Source organism: Orcinus orca, chromosome 16, assembly GCF_937001465.1.
Source record: "Orcinus orca chromosome 16, mOrcOrc1.1, whole genome shotgun sequence".
NCBI classification, from domain to species: domain Eukaryota; kingdom Metazoa; phylum Chordata; class Mammalia; order Artiodactyla; family Delphinidae; genus Orcinus; species Orcinus orca.
The window spans coordinates 46,449,154-46,470,677 of NC_064574.1; the positions used below are offsets into that span (position 1 = coordinate 46,449,154).

Sequence of the window (21,524 nt, forward strand, 5' to 3'; positions counted from 1 at the left end):
TCTAGAGTAATGTTTCAAACCCTTGGATACAAATACTTAAAATCAGATATCATTAACAAAGCTTTTCAATTTTGCACAAGAGAGAAGTGCTAAATTGATGTGGTTCTACCTATATTGCGTATTTATTTATTTATTATACACAAAGTTCCATTTGCATCCATTATTGGCATTCCACCCCTGGCAATAGTGTGTTCTAAGTTCTAGATTCAATCAAAATCCTAACTCCAGTGTAAATTCAGTTTTGAAGTAGAAACTGCATCATTGAGGTAACTGCAGACTACTTATGCCTGAAGTTATGAGCCATCTTTGTATCATGAAATTCAAAAACGTTTACATTTTATAATTATTCTTTTTTTTCTTTTTTTTTTTGCGGTACGCGGGCCTCTCACTGTTGTGGCCTCTCCCGTTGCGGAGCACAGGCTCCGGACGCGCAGGCTCAGCGGCCATGGCTCACGGGCCCAGCCGCTTCGCGGCATGTGGGATCCTCCCGGACTGGGGCACAAACCCGTGTCCCCTGCATCGGCAGGTGGACTCTCAACCACTGCGCCATCAGGGAAGCCCTATAATTATTCTTAATCAAATATAATTTGAAAGCTTATATGAAATTTCAAATATGATTATTATGCATTGTTAAAATACTGAAATAGAGACATTTGGGAAAAGGGGCATGGGTTTGAACATTGCGTTTTATTGCCCTCTCTTGGTCAATGATGAAGTTTTCTTTTATGGAAGACAAAATGTGACTTCTTTTATAATAATTTCTTTTTTAATTTTAAATTCTTCAGAGACTAAGCCTAAAGGCTGTTAAAGTTTAAAAATGTGCATTCATTCAAGAAGTGCACGTTTTCAGTGTGGAGTTAAGATGTGTGTGTACGTAACAGAGAACAGCGCAAGAGGCAGGTCAGATGTCCACACGCATGATGTGGGAACAAAGGCCCACGAGGACCACTGGGGGCTGGGCGGCTCAGGGCAGGGCTGACGGAGCAGTCACCTCAGACTGGATGGTTCAATGAGTTGAAGGCGGTGGCCGTAGATGGTTCCTGAGGGAGATGAGGTTTGGCAAGTTTCAAGGCAGTCTCCAGCAGGCAGGCTGGGCGGGTGGAGTGCGTCGGGAGTGCGGTTCTGATCCCTGGGTCACTCCACCAGAAACTTGTCTCCTAACTGCTGTTTTTCAGGCTACCTTATGTGATCATTTGTTGGTCATGAAATCAATGTAGTGGGTCAAGAGCCAGTATTTTTTTAAAAATTAATGAAATAGAGTAAAATAGAACAGACCAAAAAAACTCACAGCACAGTGCATATTGTAAGAATTAGTATTTCCTTGTGAAACTTCTGACTTATTTTTGTGTATACTACATACACAAATGCATATATCCTTATGGAAAATGTCTTACTTAGGTTATGATCTGAAATGAAAGTACTGCTCTAAAGGATGTTTGTTCACTAGGTTGTTTTGTTGGTGGTTTGGTTTTATTTTAAAGAGCAACTTTATTTTTATTAAAAAAAAGATGAATTCATTAGATAAAGATAGTATCTTTCTATAGATATAAGTATAGTGTAGAAAGCCAAAAACAAATCACTCAAACACTGCCATCAAAGTAACTGTTATCAGTGTTAGAAGAGCATCATTCTCGGTATTTCTCTGTGTGTATAGATGGCTGCTGGCCTGGCAGCATGAGAGACCAGCAGAGAGGACAGGGTGAGACAGGATATGAACAGACAGGAAGCAGCCTGGTGGACGGTTAGACAGGAGGGCTTACAGATGAGCTGATAGACATAAACGAACTGGCAGGCAGGCGTAGAACAGACAGGAAGGTGCAGACTGGCCGGCCAGCAGAGGTGGAGATAAGCAGGAAGGTGTAGCCAGACAGGTGGGTGGGTGCAGGTAGACAGGCAGACAGAGGTAGAATTTGGCTGGCAGGGATGGGTAGACAGGCAGGCAGGCAGTCATGGACAGAAACAGGCGAATTAGACAGAGGTTGACCAAGGTGAAGGCAGGGGCCACGACAGGTGTGTGGAAGTGGCAGGGTTGGGGTGGGGGACCTCAGAATAGCTTTATGACAATGGAACCTTTAATTCTGAGTGAATCTTTAATGCAGTTTTAATGGGTAGTTCTGAATTTTATTTTTACCTGAATTTAACAGAAGAGAAGACAGCAAACCCGAAGGAATTGTTGAAATTCCAGTAAATATTCCTTTACCACAAGAAATATTAATTGCTAGAAGACGTGTCTGTAATAAAAAGATTATAATAGCATTAAAATATTGGAATCACTTTTTACCTGCATGTTTTAATGTTAGGTGGCACTTGATTTCTTGTTATGAAACGTGAAGAGCTTAGCAGCCTTGTATTTTTTTGAGCCTCCTCTCCCCATCTGCTGATTTCATTATATTATAAATTTATAATATAATGAATATATAAATATGCATTATATTGTAAATTTACATTTGCAGTTGATTTTGGAATCCTGATGGGCAGAGGCATTTAATCTTGGTTCTGTATTTTGACAGATTCGTTCCTCCTGGTGTCCACAGCCCTAAAATACTTGCTTTGATTGACTTCTTGGTTGGCCTCGTTTTGTCACTGAGTGGTGTTTTCAAGTAGTTGTATTGGCAGCTCTATTCCCTGAGTCCTACTTATTTATTTATTGAACTATAGTTGATTTACAATATTGTGTTAGTTTCAGGTATACAGCAAAGTGACTCACTTATATATATATATATAACACATATATTACATAGAATATAACATATAGAATATAACACATAGAATATGGAATATAGAATATATATGACATACAGAATATAGAATACAGAAGATATATATTCTTTTTCAGATTCATTTCCATTATAGGTTATTATCAATACAAGATACTGAATGTAGTTCCCTGTGCTATATAGTAAATCCTTGTTGTTTATCTACCTTGAGTCCTTTTGTGATGGGTAATGTTTTCTTTTTGCCTTTGCACATGAACAGTAGTTTAGCTGGTTATAATAATTTCAGGTCACTTTCTTCCTCTTAGGAATTTATACATCAAAACTTTTCTAGATAAACAAATCAGAAGAGGCAAGAAAACCTCACAAGGATTTCAGTTATACAATTGAGACTTTAGAATGAATATGTTTAACACGTTTAAAGAAATAAAAGACAAGCTTGAAAATGTTTGCAGAAAACAAGAAACCATAACAGATGACTAAGCAGATATGAATAGGAAGAAAATAGAACTTCTAATGATGAAAAAAATGTAATAATTGAAATATTAAAGGAAAATTTCAATGGGTAGGTTTAATAGCAGATTAGATACAGCTGAAGAGGGAATGCCTTTGATGACAGGTCTGAAGAAATTATCCTGAATGCACCTTGGAGAGACAAAGAGAGGAAGAGTATGAGAGATTGAGACGTGGAGGAGAGTGAGAAGGTCTGATGTATGTGTTCAGCTCTCTTCTATCCTTGTTATTTTTATTTTTTTGCGGTACGCGGGCCTCTCACTGTCGTGGCCTCTCCCGTTGCGGAGCACAGGCTCTGGACGCGCAGGCTCAGCGGCCATGGCTCACGGGCCCAGCCGCTCCGCGGCATGTGGGATCTTCCCGGACTGGGGCACGAACCCGTGTCCCCTGCATCGGCAGGCGGACTCTCAACCACTGCGCCACCAGGGAAGCCCTATCCTTGTTATTTTTGTCTGCTCTTTTCTCAGCTGAGAAATATCCTACTCTGACTGTGGGTTTGTCTATGTTCACAGTTTATCAGTATTTGATATATATGAATATGAATTTTACTAAGTAAAATTCTTAGTTGCAATACAGATTTAGAATTATTATATGTTCCTTTGAATTGAATCTTTTATCATTAAGAACTTTTTTTTTCTCTAATAATGCCTTTTTTTTTTTACCTCAAAATTGTTCTTGCCTGTTCTGAATATAGCTCTCCAGTTTTCTTTTGGTTAGTATTTTCATGGTGATCTTTTTCTAACTTTTTGCTTTCAACGTCCCCTTTTCATATGTTTTGGATGTCCTCTTATAAATGGCATGTGGTCTTTTTAATAGTCTTTAAAATCCAACCTTATAATCTCCATCTTTTGATTGGAGCATTATTGCATTTACATTTAATGTAACAACTGCTCTAATTGTGTTTACATCTACTATCTTTCTACTTTCTGTCTTAATTTTTTCAGACTGATTACATTTAGCATCCTATTTTTCTCCTCTAGATAAGTATTTTTACACTCATTTGTAATACTTTAAGCATTAACGATATGCATCCCTAACTTAAAATCTAGCTAATTTCAACTTTTACCTCTCGGTATGCATTTTAGTTCCATTTACTCCTTCTCAGTTTATATACCACTGTTATGTATGTGTATGCCATTTAATGCCATATTATGAATATATAATATGTATTGTATATACACAAATATATATATACATATACATATATATCATCTCTTTCAGAACTACTATAATTATTTTATCCAGTTTTATTCTTTTTATTCATATATATATATTATTCATTCAGATTTATCCAAATAATTACCATTTTTATTGCACTTTATTTCTTCCCAAATCTCTGACCTGGAATTATTTTCCTTCTGCTTAAAGAATAACTTTTAGTATTTCCCTTAGATTAGGTCTCTTGGTAAAAATGTTCTCATTTTCTTATCTGAAAAAGTCTTTGTTTTGCTTTTATTTTTGAACTCTTTCTTTATGGATGTCAGATTCTACTTCAGCAGCTGTTTTCTTTCTGCACATTGAATATTTTGTTCCATTGGTTTTCGGCTTTCATTGTTTCTTTGAGAAGTTATGCTAAGTTATGTGGTTATTCCTTTGGAAGAAATGTGTCTTTTTTCCCCCTGGCTCCTTTTAAGGTTTTCAGATTGTCTTTGGTTTTCAGCAGTCTTAGTGCAATATACTTTGAATGTATCCTGCTTGTGTTTCTTTGTGATTCTTGAATCTGTGGCTTGATGTGTTTTATTATTTTGGGTAAAATTCTCAGCCATTCTATCTTCAGATATTGTTTCTGCTGCTTTTGACTCATTCTTTCCTTCTGCATCTCCAGCCATGGAAAGGATAACCTTTGCATTGAGTTCTCTCTCACCTCTCTTCTGATGGAGCCATCCTTTGTGCTTCATTCTGTATATTTTCATCGGATTTTTTTTTCCAGTTTACTCTTCAGCTATGTCCATCCTACTGTCAGCCATTTACACTGGGCTTTTAATTTGGGTTATTTTATTTTTCAATTTCATATACATCTTTTTCTGATACTTTACCTAGATCTCTTATATGTTTAAATTATTATCTATTTTTAATGTGATTTTATTAATGTTGACTTCTTTTCTCACATTTCTGATTTTTTTATTAATGTGCTATATATCATATTAATCAGACTGTGCAAATAATTTTGGTTTTACTGTGCTTTTATTTTCCTCCAGAGGGGATTTATATTTGCTTTCTGGGAGGAAGGTAATACTGAATTTGGGTTACATAGTTGTCTATGTTTGGATTCTGATCACCTTAAACAAAAATTCTGTGTGCAGATGTGTAAGGGGATTCTTTAATGTTAAAAAGTTCACATAAGTATGCATAATGCTACAACTGGCCAGTTGGACAACTGACTCTCAAGAAAAGAAGGGAGGGAAGGAAGGAGGAAAGAAAGAAGGAAGGGAAAGGAAGAAAGAGAAAGGAAAGGACAGGGAAAGGCAAAAAAAGACAAAAGAAAGAAAACAAAAGCCCTGGTTGGTAACATTTGCCAACTTCTCTGTTGCCACTACTCCCACTATGGCCAATTCAAGTTACCGAAACAGTGTCACTCAATGTGAACTTGGGAAGAGACATGACAACTGGCTGTACTATAATCTCTACCATCTCATCATCTATTTCTCATTTGTGGGGAAAAGTTCTCAGTTGTACAATTATTATTGTTCATACAGCAAATTAATATATCTCTATAGGTATGCATTTTGGTTATTTTGTGGAAAAAAAAATTGCATTTTGTTTTCTGGCCCAGTTACACAGTTGGCCCAATTGAAGCAACTGCCGTAAACACAATTGTCTTTTTTCCTCAGATAAGTTTGGTGTACACAGGAACATGTGGCCCTGTGTAGTCTGTGTTTCAAAGGAAAGTCTGAGATTGGTGCTGGGTGTTGAAAATGTCTGTTGGGCTCTTTGGTGACCTGAACTTTTGTTAAAGGGAGTTTCTCTTATCATTTTAGGCATTTTTGCTGCCTTCCTGTGACATAGCTGTAACCAGAAAAGTAGTTCAAGTGTACAGAAACTGGATCCTCCAGGACAAACCTGTGTTCATGGAGGAACCAGACATAAAAGAAGTTGCCCAAGAAGATGCTGAAAAATTAGAATTTTCAGAGACTGATAAGAAGCAGGTAATATTTTATCACTTAGTGTTTGAGTTGGGAACATCTGTATTAAAATATAAAGCAAAGTATTCTGCTCCGTCAAGGGTCGCAGTCAGGCCACCTCTTTGTTGTCAGCTCTGTTGCTCTCGGGTTGCTGAGTTCCATGATGAGCGCCTGCCTCAGGGAGGCTGCTTCTGTTCTCTGTTCAAGGTCCTCTGTCACATCCTAAGCTCAGGCTTGGCCACATGTGCGTGGCATCTTCTTTATTCACTACTGCATGAGAGTCTTTGAATAAGCCAATATACTTTGCATGTCTCTGTATGAGACTAAAAATGTCACTGCCATATCATTGATATGCTTAAATAAGTAATATTCACTTAACTAAATTTAGAATGTTTTGGCAGACTTTCCTTGTACAGTGGCCATACCAGCAACAGTCCAATGTGACACACAATATTAATAAGCGAAGTGAGCCTCGCTTCAGGGCTGGGTGCTGTTCTCAGAGAGGGGTGCTATCAGGATGGACCTTTCATTCCATGTTAGATAAAGCCACAGGTGCGAGTGGGCCTCTACTTGACGCACAAAAAAAACTTAGGTCGTATTTATATTTCTGGCATGCTATTTTGACATCTAGTCTGAGAATTCTTTCTAAAAGTGGGTGGTTGTCATGGCAATTAACACCAAACATTAAAAAATACTTGTAACCAAAGGTATATCACTTCTAAATATCTACATTAATTCCCTAATTTGATTTTTCAATATTGAAGTCATCTTAATAACTAGTCATGAGATCAAAACAAATCAACAGTCATGTTCACTGGGTCACTGGACAAACGTTATCTATTTCTTCAGCACATACTAAGTGCTAAGCACCATTTTAGGTGATGGAGGTAGAATGGTGAACACACTAGAAGAGAGACTTGCCTTCTAGAACCTGTAATCTCATGAATTCTGGTGAGCGTAAGGAACTAAATACACAACATGTGCTTCTCCCCACTCTGTTGACTGATTGTTATTTTCTAAAGACCTCATCTGAAAGTTCTGGTCACAAGCGATCTTCCAGTTGGGGACGAACTTATTCCTTCACGAGTGCTGTGAGCAGAGGGTGTGTGACCGAAGAGGAGAATAAAAACGTGAAGGCTGGGGCCCAGGCTATGCTGCAGGTATGCTCTGGCCACAGACGGGAAGGCTCCCGGATGGAGTCAGCTTGAACATTTTGTTTATTGGGGGTGACATCGTATAAAGTATGGTGATGTTTTTAGCTATCCATCAGTAAACAGCCCTTAAATTCTCATGCTAAGTTTTCTTTCTGCTTTCCCACCTTCAATTTATAAAGATTTTTTTTTTTTTAGTCAGAGAAGCATCTGAACTGGTTGCAGTTTTTTGAGAGGGATTGTTAAACAGTGAATATATGACTGAGATTTCAACCTTAAAAGTATCTTCTTTTTATTTATTTATTTAACATCTTTATTGGAGTATAATTACTTTACAATGGTGTGTTAGTTTCTGCTTTATAACAAAGTGAATCAGCTGTACATATACATATGTTCCCATATCCCCTCCCTCTTGCATCTCCCTCCCACCCTCCCTATCCCACCCCTCTAGGTGGTCACAAAGCACTGAGCTGATTTCCCTGTGCTATGCGGCTGCTTCCCACTAGCTATCTATTTTACGTTTGGTAGTGTATATATGTCCATGCCACTCTCTCACTTCTTCCCAGCTTACCCTTCCCCCTCCCCGTGTCCTCAAGTCCATTCTCTACGTCTGCGTCTTTATTCCTGTCCTGCCCCTACGTTCTTCAGAACCATTTTTTTTCTTTTTTTAGATTCCATGTATATGTGTTAGCATACGGTATTTGTTTTTCTCTCTCTGACTGACTTCACTCTGTATGACAGACTCTAGGTCCATCCACCTCATTACAAATAACTCAATTTCTTTTCTTTTTACGGCTGAGTAATATTCCATTGTATATATGTGCCACATTCTGAACACATATGGGTAGTGAGTTACCTGGATTCTAATTTGTAAGACAAACTTGGTGATTATATAATCGTATAAGTAATATTCCTCTTAAAACTTGCCTGTGTTTATGAAGAATGATGATTAATGCAGTAATTTTTAGATATTTATCTGAATGAATATATGAAATACCATTTGGGAACATTGGGAAAAGCAGCTTTGGCTTATCACTCAGTCTCCCCAGATCTCAGGATTTGATCTCAAAAAAAAAGATTACCTCTTGGGTTGCACCCAGTGTGAAGGTTGTTAGAAGTATAAGTGAAAACACAGGGTCCCTCTCTTTCCCCTGATCCCTGGCACCCCACCCTCCTCCCCATATCCATATGCACGTTCCTCTGTGTCCAGTTAGGCCTCCCACACAGAGGCTGGGCGTAGGGTCTGGGGCAGGAAGGCATGGTACCCAGTTTTCAGTGATACCGTGTTTCTGTCATCTGTCTCTTGAGAGGATTCCTTATCGTGGGATCCTTTTTGTTTTTAAATTAATTGGCAGTTTAATATACTGTAATTAATGAGTTTTCTCATTTTTCATTGAAAATCAGCAAATAATTTGAAAATCAGCAAATAATATTAGCTTTAAAAAACTCAAGATGATTTTACTTGAATAGCTTCAGAGAATTTTGGCGCAGCTCCTAAATGTCACCTGTGTGCCCACCAGAGCAGTGGTTGCAGGAGTCCCCGCCCCGCCCCCTCCCCGCAGAGCATCCCGTAGTCGGCCAGTTGGTGTTGCGGGTGCCTGTTATTTCCCTGAGTTCAGGTGAGTTATTTATTCTCTAGAAGGAGAACTTAATCCCCTTGGCTGAGCCAAGAAAGAGAATTTCTACTTGATTATAGCTCTACAGTTTTAAAATATATTTTGTTTGGATTTAGATAGCTGTTTTTGTTCTCATTTTATCGAGTACCTTGGTCCTTGATTTGGTTAATGAGGAAAACGTGGCCAAATGAAGGTTTGATAAGATAGTACTGTTTTATAGTTGCTTCTGACAGGTACAGTTTGGACATATTCATTTTGTTGATCTATTTTTATCCTAACTGATACTAACATGGTAATAAATAGTCATGGAGTCAACATTTTTGATGTTGTTTTGAAAGTAAAATGAAAGAAATATAATATATGAAGACTCCTCACTTTTACTTTGGAGTATGCAAAGGTTTAAAATTAAATCAAGGAGCCAAGTACATTGAATTAAAAAGAATCTGTATTGTGGTATATCATCTATGGCATACTTCTTTAAAAGACATAGTCACTAAAGCTATAGTTCGCTAGTCAAAAGGTTCTTTATTTTCATTTTTCTTACTCGAAGCTTAGTAAATCTTCACAAGTGCTATCATCTGTTATCAACTATTATAGTGCTGATTTTGTGATTCTTCCTAGAAAATTGGGACACGATACATTTTTAATCTTGCATAAAATTATCTCAGAGGCTGTCAGCATTTTAGTTCGCCCACTTGACTTTTGAGTGTGCTCATTTCAGTTCCTCTGGTCAGTTTGTGCATCTGTTTTGAGATGCTGTGTTAATGGATTTCGTCCACAAGGGAGCCAGCTCTGTTTGTCCCCCGATCATTGGTGTCTGTGCTGTTGAATGGAGAGGAGAACTAAGAGGGACTGTAGGTCTAGAAGGTGGAGAAGCTCCACCCTTGGCACCAGGTTGACAGCTCAGAATGTCCTGACTCTGTGTAAATGATGACACGTTGTTATGCCGCAGCAGTGCCCCCGGGCAATAACTCCCTACAGGGTAGCCTGGATCCGTGCTCCCCACAACTCTCTAAGGATGGTACAGGACAGGGGACTTGTATCCTAAAGGCGGAATGTAGAGCAGTTGGCGTACTTTCTAAATTTTGTTGGAAATCTCAGTTTTTATCCTAAGAATTTCCTTAGGTTTTGTGTTCTGCTGCATATTGTATTTCTCATATTGAAAACCCATGCTCCTGGAAGGTGTGCAGTGTTGGCCACACGCCTTTGCCCCTTTGCTGGCTGCCCTTTGGGTGGTACTGGCTGCCTCCTGTCAGCAAGGCCTTCATGTCAGCAAGGCTGGAGACTCAACAAGAGCCAGGTCTTTCTTTCCAGCCGCTGTCTGACCCAGGGCCCCTACCCTCTCTGCCAGCCCCCCAAGGTTCCTCACCCACAGGCAATGATCCTGTCTTATCTTTTTAAAAAATTTTTGAGGGGGTGTCAAAAAGAAATCTGCAGAAGCCTTTCTGATTCATAAATTTCCAAATCTGCAATATTAATATGTAATAGCAATTATTTTTCTAGAAAAGATCTTTCAAGGATCAGTATTTAAGTAATTCTAAGGGGTGAACTAGAATAAATTTGAGTATGTGTTGGTACCACTTGTCTTATTGAAATAGCTCAAAGGTGAAATTAATATCATTCCCTTTAAACAAAATTTGTTCAGGTTTATCTGTTTAATTATATCTTCTCATGTAAAATATGTTGATTCTAAGGTATTTTTGACAAACGCTGCAAACGTCTTCTTGCTGGAACCGTGTGTGGAAGTTCCCATGCTCTTGAAGGAGCAAGTTGATGCGTGTAAAGCTGTTCTGATGTTTTTTAGGCGCATGATAATGGAGCTTACAATGAATAAGAAGACATGGTGAGTATCTTTTCAGTAAATTAACACTGTAAAACAGATGTTTCTGTTTTCAACGAAATAATTAAAATGCTAAAGGCTTCGTTTATTAAATAGCTCTACAAAGTGAACGATGAGATGATAATCAGTCTTTTGTAACAGAATTATGAAGGTAAGTATCCAGTACTTTGACAGTTCATTTATTTTCATTATTGGTTTTTAAAAAAGTTCTCAAATTAAGAGAAAGCAGTCATATTACTTAATAGTAGATTTTTCCATTTTAAACTGTCGTCAAGCAGTTTGTGGAAAAGCAGTAACTGACGTTTCATAATGTCATTCTTCATAATCCCAGGAGGGTTGGTTAATTGCTCCAGAATACTTTTAACTGATTTGATTGTTTTAAACTTGAAGTTTTAAATTCATTTAAGAAAAACAGTTATTTTAAGTGATAAATTGTCAGAGTGCAGTGAAAAATATAGTGGCGTCATTAAAATACACGTATGTGAAGTGTTTTCCTCCTGGTCGTTCATTTTTGTTTGGTGTCTTTGTGTCTATAATGTCCCAGAGGTAAGCAGTGCATTAGAGTTTCCCGTGATGAGTGTCTGCACATCCCTCCAGCTCCTAAGGTTTGGGGGGTGGGGGGCAGCCTCTCCCTTCTACTTGTCCAGTCCGGTCCTTGCAGGTTCCTCCCACCCAGGGAGCACCCTCCCTACCTGCCTGGCAGTGGTCAGCACCTTCAGACCCGGGCTGGTGGCACCTGCCTCCCAGAAATGCTCGAGGTCCCTGTTCCCAGGCCTGTGCTCTGGAGGCTGGAGCCGTTGCTCAGGGAGCCATGGGGGTGAGATGGGACTGAGCCCGCAGGGCCTCCAGGGCCTTGCATCCAGCCCTTTTCTTTCTCAGATGAGGGGGAGCGGGCCCAGAGGAAGCCGGCGGGCCGAAGGTGCACAAATACAGGAAACACAGATGCCAAAATGGTCACTTGAAGCTGTACCTTCCGGTGTCATCTTTCCCAGACTTTTACACTTAGCACTGTTTGCCGAGAAGCTGTTGCTAAAGCGTCACAGGGATGAACAAGGCAATTTAAACAAAGTTAAAAGCTGTGTCAGTGATGCTGAAAGCAATGAGAAATGCTGGAAGCTTTCAACTGAAATATCTGCTCCACATACCAGTTGTATAAAGTGTTTTTGATGCTTTTTTTTTCCTTTGAAAACTCTATGAATTCTGTATACCAGTGTATCAGTAATATTTTGATATTTTTGATAATCTTTTTTGGGGTGAAAATTCTAGGAAATAAAATTAAACAATGCTTCTCTGTTTCTTTAATAATTCAGAGATTTCCAGGTAAAACTATAAAAAAATCAAAATATAGGAATAGATGAAAATACTCACCGAAAAAAAAAAACTAAAGTCAGTAGAGCATAGACCAGGGATGTGATCTATTTGCCTAGCAGATTTTCCTGTGTATTGAAGTACCGGACGATCAGTGAATTCCCTCCCTCCCTCCCTCCCTTCTTTCATCTGGTAAATAACTAGGGAGCTTCTACTGTGAGGACAGAGGGTAAACTAGACAGACAGGGTCCCTGCCCTCCCGAGGCATCCGTCCTCATAGGCCTGAGAGACGCGATGAACACAAAAGTGGGGTCAGGTGGGGTTCAGCGCTAAGAACCGTGGAGCTGGTTGTGGGGGGCAGTGTGGAGGGTGGGAAGGCCTCTCTGAGCAGAGCCCAGAGGGAAGAGCATCCCCACGAGGAGGAACTGCAGGTCACAGCTGCTGGGTTCCGGGCAGGATGAGATGGCGGCCAGTGCAGTGGGGGGCACCCCAGGCCAGGGGGCACAGGGCCCCGCGGGCTGCAGGAAGGTCCCCGCTACCTCTGCTTGAGCGCGAGAGTGTGACACGACCCGATTTATGTTTCCAAAAGATCTCTGGCTGCTGCGTGGAGAGAGACAGTGCCTGGAGTGCAGACTCTGTGGCGGTGGATGACGGTGGCTGAGAGCAGGCTGTAGCCCGGCAGGTGCCGAGTAGTGGCCCCCAAAGGGGGTAGCCGGTGTTAGTGAGTAGGTGTGCAAGGAGATGGGGGCAAAGTAGAGAACAAAGAGGCAGCAAGAGCCGCTCCTCCGCCACTTGGGCAGCACACATGGGCCGTCCTGGGCTCGCTCTTCAGGCAGGTCCCCTTTGAGAGGAGCGACCAGAGTTAATGTTTCTCAAAACACAAAGGAACAAGCAGAGATCAGAACTGTTAGCAAAGATTTTTCCAAACTGGAGGTAGTTTTCCACCCCCATTCTCTTCCAGAAGACTCCGTGTGGGAATGTTGTGGTTCCCAAGCTTTCTTAGGTCTGTGTCGGTCTTTGCCTCCATCAGGTCTGCATCTTTGGTAACAGTTCCCATGACTGAGGTTTTGGCTGAAAGTTACTACGTTTCTTGTTCTCACGTTCGCACGATGGGTGTGGAAGGGGCTGTTTTTCCTTGTCTTGAGCATCACACAAGGTGCGCAGCAGAGGCGACCCTGGGTGCAGCCCTCCCTTCCCCCTGTGACAGGGCCCGGGGGACGCTGGCCGGGGCGAGCGCAGGCTGTCCCAGCCCTGGGCCATTTCTCCCCTCATCCTCCTCAAAGTCGCCAGCTGCTCCAGGCATGCGTGCCCCGATCCTCCAGTCCTGAGCCTGCAGGGTCCGTGGGTAGGGGGCCGGGCGGGCAGGCAGAGCAGAGCACAGTGGGAACGGGCACCTGCAGAAACCAGGACGGAAGTCGGACAGGGTCAGCCACGAGGAGGGCAGGAGACCCTGGAGAAGTTTAATGAGATCCAGCATCGTGTTAAGAGAAAACATTGTTCTCAGAAATGTGAGAAAACTATAAAGGAACCATGATTTGAGATCTTATTATCCAACCTGGACCAGATTACTTTGTCCACTTGGTTTTATCACTGAAGAGCCAGGCCAAGGAGGAAGTTACAGAGATGAACGAACGGTTCGTGCTCAAGACCTCGAAGTAGTTAAAGGGACCGGGGTGATTTCCCTCCATTAACAGAAAATAATGTGTTCTCCGTTTCCATGGCATCTGGGGGAAGATGTGAAGAATGTAACTCAGCTGTGAGAGAGAAGAATGCCCTTTGGCTGTGCTAGAGAACTTACCATCATCATCACAATTAGCGGTGCTATTTTGTGTCTCTAGTGTTTTATACTCTTCAAAGACTTTTTACATAAAATGCCATCTCCGGGACTTCCCTGGTGGCGCAGTGGTTAAGAATCCGCCTGCCAATGCAGGGGACATGGGTTCGAGCCCTGGTCCGGGAAGATCCCATATGCTGGGGAGCAACTAAGCCCGTGTGCCACAACTACTGGGCCCACGTGCCACAGCTACCTAAGCCCGTGCGCCTAGACTCGTGCTCTGCAACAAGAGAAGCCACCTCAATGAGAAGCCCGCGGACCGCAACAAAGAGTAGCCCCTGCTCGCCACAAATAGAGAAAGCCCACACGCAGTAACGAAGACCCAAAACAGCCAAAAAAAAAAAAAAACACCGTGCGAGGAGTGCTGTGATGGAGACATTGTGACCGCGGTTCCGAGGGGTGCCCTGTTTGCAGAGTCAGGATCTTCCAGGCACAAAGCTCTGTACCCTAAGCGTCCAGTGGTGACCTTTCCCAGCCCTCCTACCTGTGGGAGTGCTGTGGAGCGCGGCCACCCACCACTGCCGACGGAAGACCTCCCCAGGACGAGGACCAGAAAGTCCATGTTGTTTACTGTCACACAGAGAGATAGGGAGGCCGCTCAGTTTAAGTAAAATAATGGATGTGAAAGTTTGAGAGTGCTGCGTAAGTTCAGTAGGCACGTTCTCCCCGTGTGCCGTAGGTGCTGGCACAGGTGGAGAAAACGCGTCGCCTCCATTTTTACAACCGGGGGGTGGTGGTCAAGCTGGGATGAGACCTGGGTTGTCCTGTCTACTGATGTGGGCACAAGAGGCGTATTTTTAGAACTGTGGTAACATAAGCTAGCTTATTTTGATAAGTATGGTATTCATTATGTAATGGGCATTGAGATACTTCTGAATGATATGTGATTATCAATTTTGCTGAATCCTTAAGAGAATTTCATGTACCTATAAATGTAAGTGCTTTGGAGATGTGATTAATAATATGAGCTTTTATTTTGGGTGGCCCAGGGAACAGATGTTGCAAATACTACTCAGGATAACAGAAGCTGTCATGCAGAAGCCAAAGGATAAACAAATAAAGGACTTGTTTGCCCAGAGCTTGGCAGGGTTACTGTTTAGGGTAAGTTTTTTTAATTAAAACACTGCAAATGCAAGAAATGAATTAGATTTTACAGCAAATTAGTTTTAATCACAGAATTTCAAGAGTAAAATTAAACTAACTTTAAATTTCTAAAAATTTAATTAGAAAATTTCCTTCTTAGCTTTGTCTTGAAGGTTGTAATCTTGTCTTTACAATTAGTGCTGCTCTTCTCTTAGGCCTTCCCACCTTTCTGCCATCTACTTCCTCTTTTGATTTGCTGAAGGTTGCTAGAAATTAGGAAGATGACAAGAGCTGATGCCCTTGGTGTCGGGCCAGGTAGATTTGAAGAGATGAAGGATGGACAGAGCATGGGAATAGGAATAGGATGGGAGAGGTTCGGTCTAGAGATAAACGTGTGAGGGCCATTGATGTGCTGAGCGATTGTGTTTAAAGCCACAGGGCTGGGTGGGATCACCTGGGGAGGGAGAGTGTGTCAGAGAAAAGAATGCCATCTCCCGATGGTCAGATGGAGAGGGCCAGCCAGAGATGCTGAGGAATGGTGGCCAGTGACCTGGGAGGGTCACTGGGGGCGCATGTGTCCTGGATGCCCTGAGAGCAGTGTTGAGTAAGAGGAGACAGCCAGTCGACTGTTGGCTTTGCCAAGATGTTGGTGGCTGAGAATGTTCTAGGGGAATGAGGCCCACCTGGAGTGGATGGAGGAGAAAGTGAGAGCTGGGCAGTGGAGGTCCCAGCTAGAGTCACAGCTTTGCAGAGGGAATGGTGTGGAAGGGAGGGGGGAGGAGGGGGTGAGCTGGAGCCAGCGGGGATGTGGGGAGCAGGGTTTCAGGAAGGTGGCGGTAAAGTATGCTCGGTCACCAGTGGGGATGATCCAGGGAGGGAGAGCAGCATCGTCTGGGGCAGAGAGAACCTCAGAGGTGAAGTTCTGGACCAGGTGAGGAGCCGGGTTGGCCTCCAATGGGAGCGGAGAGCCAAGGAGATGGCTGCGGTTCCTGCATCTCATGGCAAGAAGGGTCTAGCGCAGGAGTCTCTGACGTCACCCTAAGGGGCAGAGAGGAGAAGGCAGGTGAGGAACTGACGGCCTGGAAAGAAGTTGAAAGGATCCTGAGGGCGGCAGCCTGTTGCAGCATTTCTCTTTTCTAGAATCACTAGTATTTATGGAATGCATGGTTGTTATGAAATATTTCTGACAGAGAGCAGTGTGAAAGAATGTGACGTTCTATCCAATAAAGGCTGTGGTCCAGTGGATGGGCCTGACTTTGAGTAATCCAACAGGAGAACGAGGGTGGACCATCAGCTGGGGTGACACTGCAGGGACAGAGGTGGCTGCCCTCCTCGGGGACTGGAAGGTGGTTTTGGAGGTTATGTGTTAAGAGCATATCCAGAATACAGGTAGGTTCTGTGGGTGAAAGTGACAAAAAAGAGAAGTTAGTACTCTAAATAAAGCCAAATATTCCCTTTGTAACGCAAGAGAAGCCAGCTGTTCATATTAATTTTGAATAGTTTACTATGACTGAATGATCCTGACCTGACGAGAAACGTAGGAAAGGCTGCAGGAGTGATTGGCATGAACTCAGTTAACCCCTCATGGTATAATCACCTTTAGTCTGATAACCTTGCCTTCACTGGATGGGTGAAGTGCTCTGCACACCCTTCTGTGTGTCCCACTTTGCTGTGCTCTCGCCTGTAAGGTGGCATTGACCACCTGCCCTGCGGTCTGCCTGGACAGACAGACCCTCTGCTCACCTTGCTCTGACTCTGGGGCATCTCACTGTTCGACCTTCCTGACCTCCCCTTCTTTTTTTTTTTTTTTTTAACATCTTTATTGGGGTATAATTGCTTTACAATGGTGTGTTAGTTTCTGCTTTATAACAAAGTGAATCAGTTATACATATACATATGTTCCCATATCCTGACCCCCCCTTCTTGATGGGACTGGAGCTGCCATGTGACATGGATGGGGGCCGGGCTTAGGCGGCGGGTGCCTGGGCCCCACTCCTCACCAGTTGTCTAGTCCCATATCTATTGTGGGTCTTGGAATTAGAGTGAGAACTTGTCACTAAACTAAGCAAGAGTGTATTGTGGAGTGTGGTTTCTGTTTGTTTGGTTTGGGTTTGGGGAGGGGGGCAGAATCCTCCTCATTAATGGAGAAGTCTTGTCAGATCTTACTCGAAGATGAGTTTGGAGTCCATGATTATTAATGATTTTGATGTCGTTGTTGTTATTATTTTGGCAGTGGTTCAGCGCATCCAGAGGAATGCTTACATTAATTAAGAGCTAACCATAAAGTAGCAGAGAGAAGATGTGCTTTTTAGACTTAGACAGATTCTGGGTTCTGACCCCAGCTCTGGTACTTCCTGGCTTGTGTGGCCTTGAGCAAATCACTTCATCTTTCTGAGTCTTGTCCCTCATCTGCCACAGTCAGGAAAGGGCTCCTTCCTACCTTCCAGGGTTGTTGGAAGAATCAGAGAGGATGCACCTGGATTTATGATCATCTGTTGGCCTCCCAAGTCCTTTTGTGAGACCCCAGGAGGAGGGAAATGTGAAAGGTCAGGGCAGATCTGCCAGGCAGTCAGGCGGCTCCATCTTAGTCCCATCCTACAATTAAAATGTGCTCTCTGGATTCCCTGGTGGCGCAGTGGTTGAGAGTCCGCCTGCCGATGCAGGGGACACGGGTTCGTGCCCCGGTCCGGGAGGATCCCACATGCCGCGGAGCGGCTGGGCCCATGAGCCATGGCCGCTGAGCCTGCGCGTCCGGAGCCTGTGCTCCGCAACGGGAGAGGCCACGACAGTGAGAGGCCCACGTACCGCAAAAAAAAAAAAAAAAAAAAGTGCTGTCTGATCATTATTTGTGTGGTCATGCAGCCTGTCTACAATTGCCAGATACTTGATTTTTAAAATTTTGAATAAAGAGACTATTAAAGGGGACGGGGAATTTTAAGTTGCCATTATCCTTTTATCTTTTTCTAATTTTTCCTTTAGCGTTTAGTTTTTTCTCTGTCAGTAAATAAGTTGGGTTGACAAATTTTCTTGAAAGGATAGTTGAGTTTTACTTAGTTTTAAATACTTACCAAGTCATGCTGATTGCCATAAATGATGCTTTACATACTTCCATCAGTGCTAACTGTGCCTCCTGCTTGAAGCTCAGAAGTATATCAGGAAACTTGGACTTCGGTCCTTCTGTTTATAGCCTGAGCCAATACCTTAAAATTATGTCATCCCCTAAGTGAGGTGGGTAGAGAGACATAGAAAGTGGTTGGTTAGGAAACTTTGTAAGAAAAGGAGTGATTTACCAGTGAAGGTGTCTTTTATACGTCTTGTGTGCCAAGACGTACTTGATAAAACATGACTTTCAGTGCCGAAGGATGAAATTAGGGATGCCCTTATTCAGCTTTTTATCTTTAGAGAGAAATAGGACTCCAGAAAAGCCACGTAAATTGTCCAGGTCACAAACCAGGTTAGTGACAACCGAGTCTGAGGCCCTCTCTTCCCCTCTTCCTGTTAGAAAAGGGGGCCCTGGGCTTACGTCTGCTGACTGTCCTTAGCTGTGAATGAGAATGAGGTGTGATGTGTGATGATGCACATGTTTGTGAGATTTGCGGAGGTGAAGCCTATAAGCTGCAGGAAGTCATGGTTCTGTCCTTGTCTAATAATTAGTCAATAAAGCGAGGCCGGTGCAGGACCCAGGGGGCATCTTATACACACTCCTCTGCTTTTAAACCTGAAGCCAGCGCCGTGACGACATGTGAGGCTGAGTCCTGGCAACTTGGCCAGTCTCTGCATTCTCCTACTCTGGAAGATTATATGTATATTTTAAAATTTATTTTATTTTATTTCTGGCTGTGTTGGGTCTTCATTGCTGTGTGCGGGCTTTCTCTAACTGCGTCGAGCGGGGGCTACTCTTTGTTGCCGTGTGCGGGCTTCTCATTGCGGTGACTTCTCTTGTCACGGAGCATGGGCTCTAGGTGCGCGGGCTTCAGTAGTTGTGGCTCACGGACTCTAGAGCGCAGGCTCAGTAGTTGTGGCGCACAGGCTTAATTGCTCCGCGGTACATGGGATCTTCCCGGATCAGGGCTTGAACCCGTGTCCCCTGCATTGGCAGGCGGATTCTTAACCAGTGCACCACTAGGGAAACCCCTGGAAGATTATATTTTTGATCTACCATTTATTAATTTTATTGTGTATATGCACTTTATGGTAATGACCTCAAACTCATTTTGAAAACAGGAGTGTAAAAAATGAATAAACAGAAGCTGGCATTTTAGTCAGAATAAAAATGTATAATAAAGTACTAATAACAATAAATGGTAACATTATTTTACTTTTTCCTTTTGCATTGTCCTTAATTTTTAAAAAATTCATTCATCTTAGAACCAGATTTTAAATATGAGTGTTTAGAACCTTGTTTTCAATATACTCAACTATTTTAGCTCAACTTTAACATTTTTACCCCTTTAAAAAGTGTAGTTAACATGAATTAAAACAGAGAACAGGTACATTGTCATGAGGGTCACTTTATATATGATTTTTCAGGTGGTCAGAGCAGGCTTGTCTAGGTACAGACTCCTTTCTTTTTCTCAAAGTTTTCCTAGGTCTATATTAGAAAAATTTCTTTTAATTAAAAAGCAGTCTACGGCCATACGACCCTGAACCCGTCTAATCTAATCTAAATTAAAAAGCAAATTCACCCCCATCCCATGCACAGTACAACTCCTGACAGCAGTGGGAGCCTATTTGCATCTGGGTTGGGCAGAGATATTGGCAAGTTGGCACCTTACCTGGTACATTTTAGCTCTGACAATAGATCAGGGAAGTTACCCAGACTTTGGCTATAAAGATTCCCTCTACTAAGATTAGGAAAGCATCTGGGGCTCATCTGAGATGGACTTGGCACTTCTTTCAAGGGAGATACATTTTGGTTTTTTGTTGTTGTTTTTTATTTATTTTAGTTTTAGGCTGTGTCGGGTCTTAGTTGAGGCACGCGGGATCTTCATTGAGGCATGCGGGATCTTTCGTTGTGGTGTGAGGTCTTCTTTCTGGTTGTGGTGTGCGGGTTTTCTCTTCTCTAGTTGTGGCGTGCAGGCTCCAGGGTGCGTGGGCGTGCGGCACGCGGGCTCTCTAGTTGAGGCGCACGAGCTCAGTAGTTGTGGCACGCGGGCTTAGTTCCCCAACCACGGATTGAACCCTCGTCCCCTGCGTTGGAAGGCAGATTCTTTACCACTGGACCACCAGGGAAGTCCCGGGAGATACATTTTGAGTTGAATTTTAAAGGATGTGGAATATTTTGGCAGAGGTAAGGAGCTGGGCACCTTGGAGGTAAGGAAATACCCAGAATACATGCATAATTGTCTTGTTGTAGGGTTGCCCCTGCGAGCAGCTGTAGTACTGTGGACCGTGAGACCAGGGGGACTGAGGGACTCTTAGGGAAACGAACTCCGATGGGGGAAATGCAGGCTGCTTCCTGGAGGCTGGGGGTGGGTGACATCAGGGACACCCAGGAGGAAGTGACGTCCAAGTTGTGACCTGAAGAGTGGGCGGAAGTTAAAGAAGCAAAATGAGGAAAGAGAGGGAGGGAAGGGTATGTGCAGAGGCCGGGAGAGGAGAGGCCAGGTGGAGGGCCTGGAGGGCTCTCAGTGGAGGAAACTGAGTTCTTTTCACAACTACGCTGCGTGGCAGGTGCCTGCAGGACGTGGCATGTGGGCTACGAGTGAGCAGAGAGAAGGGTCAGGAAACCAGCATCTCGAGAGGTCTGGGTTGAATGTGGGCAGCGAGCAGATGGTCATTGGAGCCATGAGAACGGGGACCAAAACCTAGGCAGAAGGTGGGGTGGCAGAGGATGGAGTGAGTGTGGAAGATGGAGTGAGTGTGGGCCATTCTTTCAAGAAATTTGGCTTTGAAAGGGGAAGAAGGGGCTGTAGCTCGAAAGGGACATCAGGGCTCAAGGGAACTTCTGTGGGGTTTTTTTGAGATAAGGAAGAATTGGATCATGTTTACATGCTGATGGGTAGGAGCTGGGGAAGTAGGATGGGCAGGGGGTCAAGGTGAGGTGGGGTTAACAGAAATGCAGAGTCTGAGGAGGAGGCCGGGAGCAGGGGTCAGGATCGGGGGGCACGCAGGAGAGCAGGGCCCCCTCCCTGCACGGCCTGCAGTGGGGGAGGAGCTGGGCAGATGCAGGCCTAGTGGGCGGAGGTCCAGGGCATTGTTTCCTGGGGTCTGTGCTCTGAAGTCTGCTTTGAGCTCATCTGCTGCCAGTCAGGCAGGAGCTGGTGGAGGTGGAGGTTTACCTGCAGAATACAAGGCTCAGAGTGGCCCCTGCAGGGAGTGAGGGGGCGAATAGGCTCCCCAG

General features: G+C 43.2%; 1 protein-coding gene across 1 annotated transcript in view; it reads left to right on the forward strand.

The window, feature by feature from the left end:
- Positions 1-21,524, forward strand: part of RALGAPA2 (Ral GTPase activating protein catalytic subunit alpha 2) — a 282,968-nt gene that overhangs the window by 74,778 nt on the left and 186,666 nt on the right. The window contains exons 11-14 of the mRNA XM_004270420.4: positions 6,206-6,373; positions 7,372-7,509; positions 10,811-10,959; positions 15,088-15,199. Coding sequence (XP_004270468.2) covers positions 6,206-6,373; positions 7,372-7,509; positions 10,811-10,959; positions 15,088-15,199 — 567 coding nt within the window. The remainder of the gene's footprint in view (positions 1-6,205; positions 6,374-7,371; positions 7,510-10,810; positions 10,960-15,087; positions 15,200-21,524) is intronic.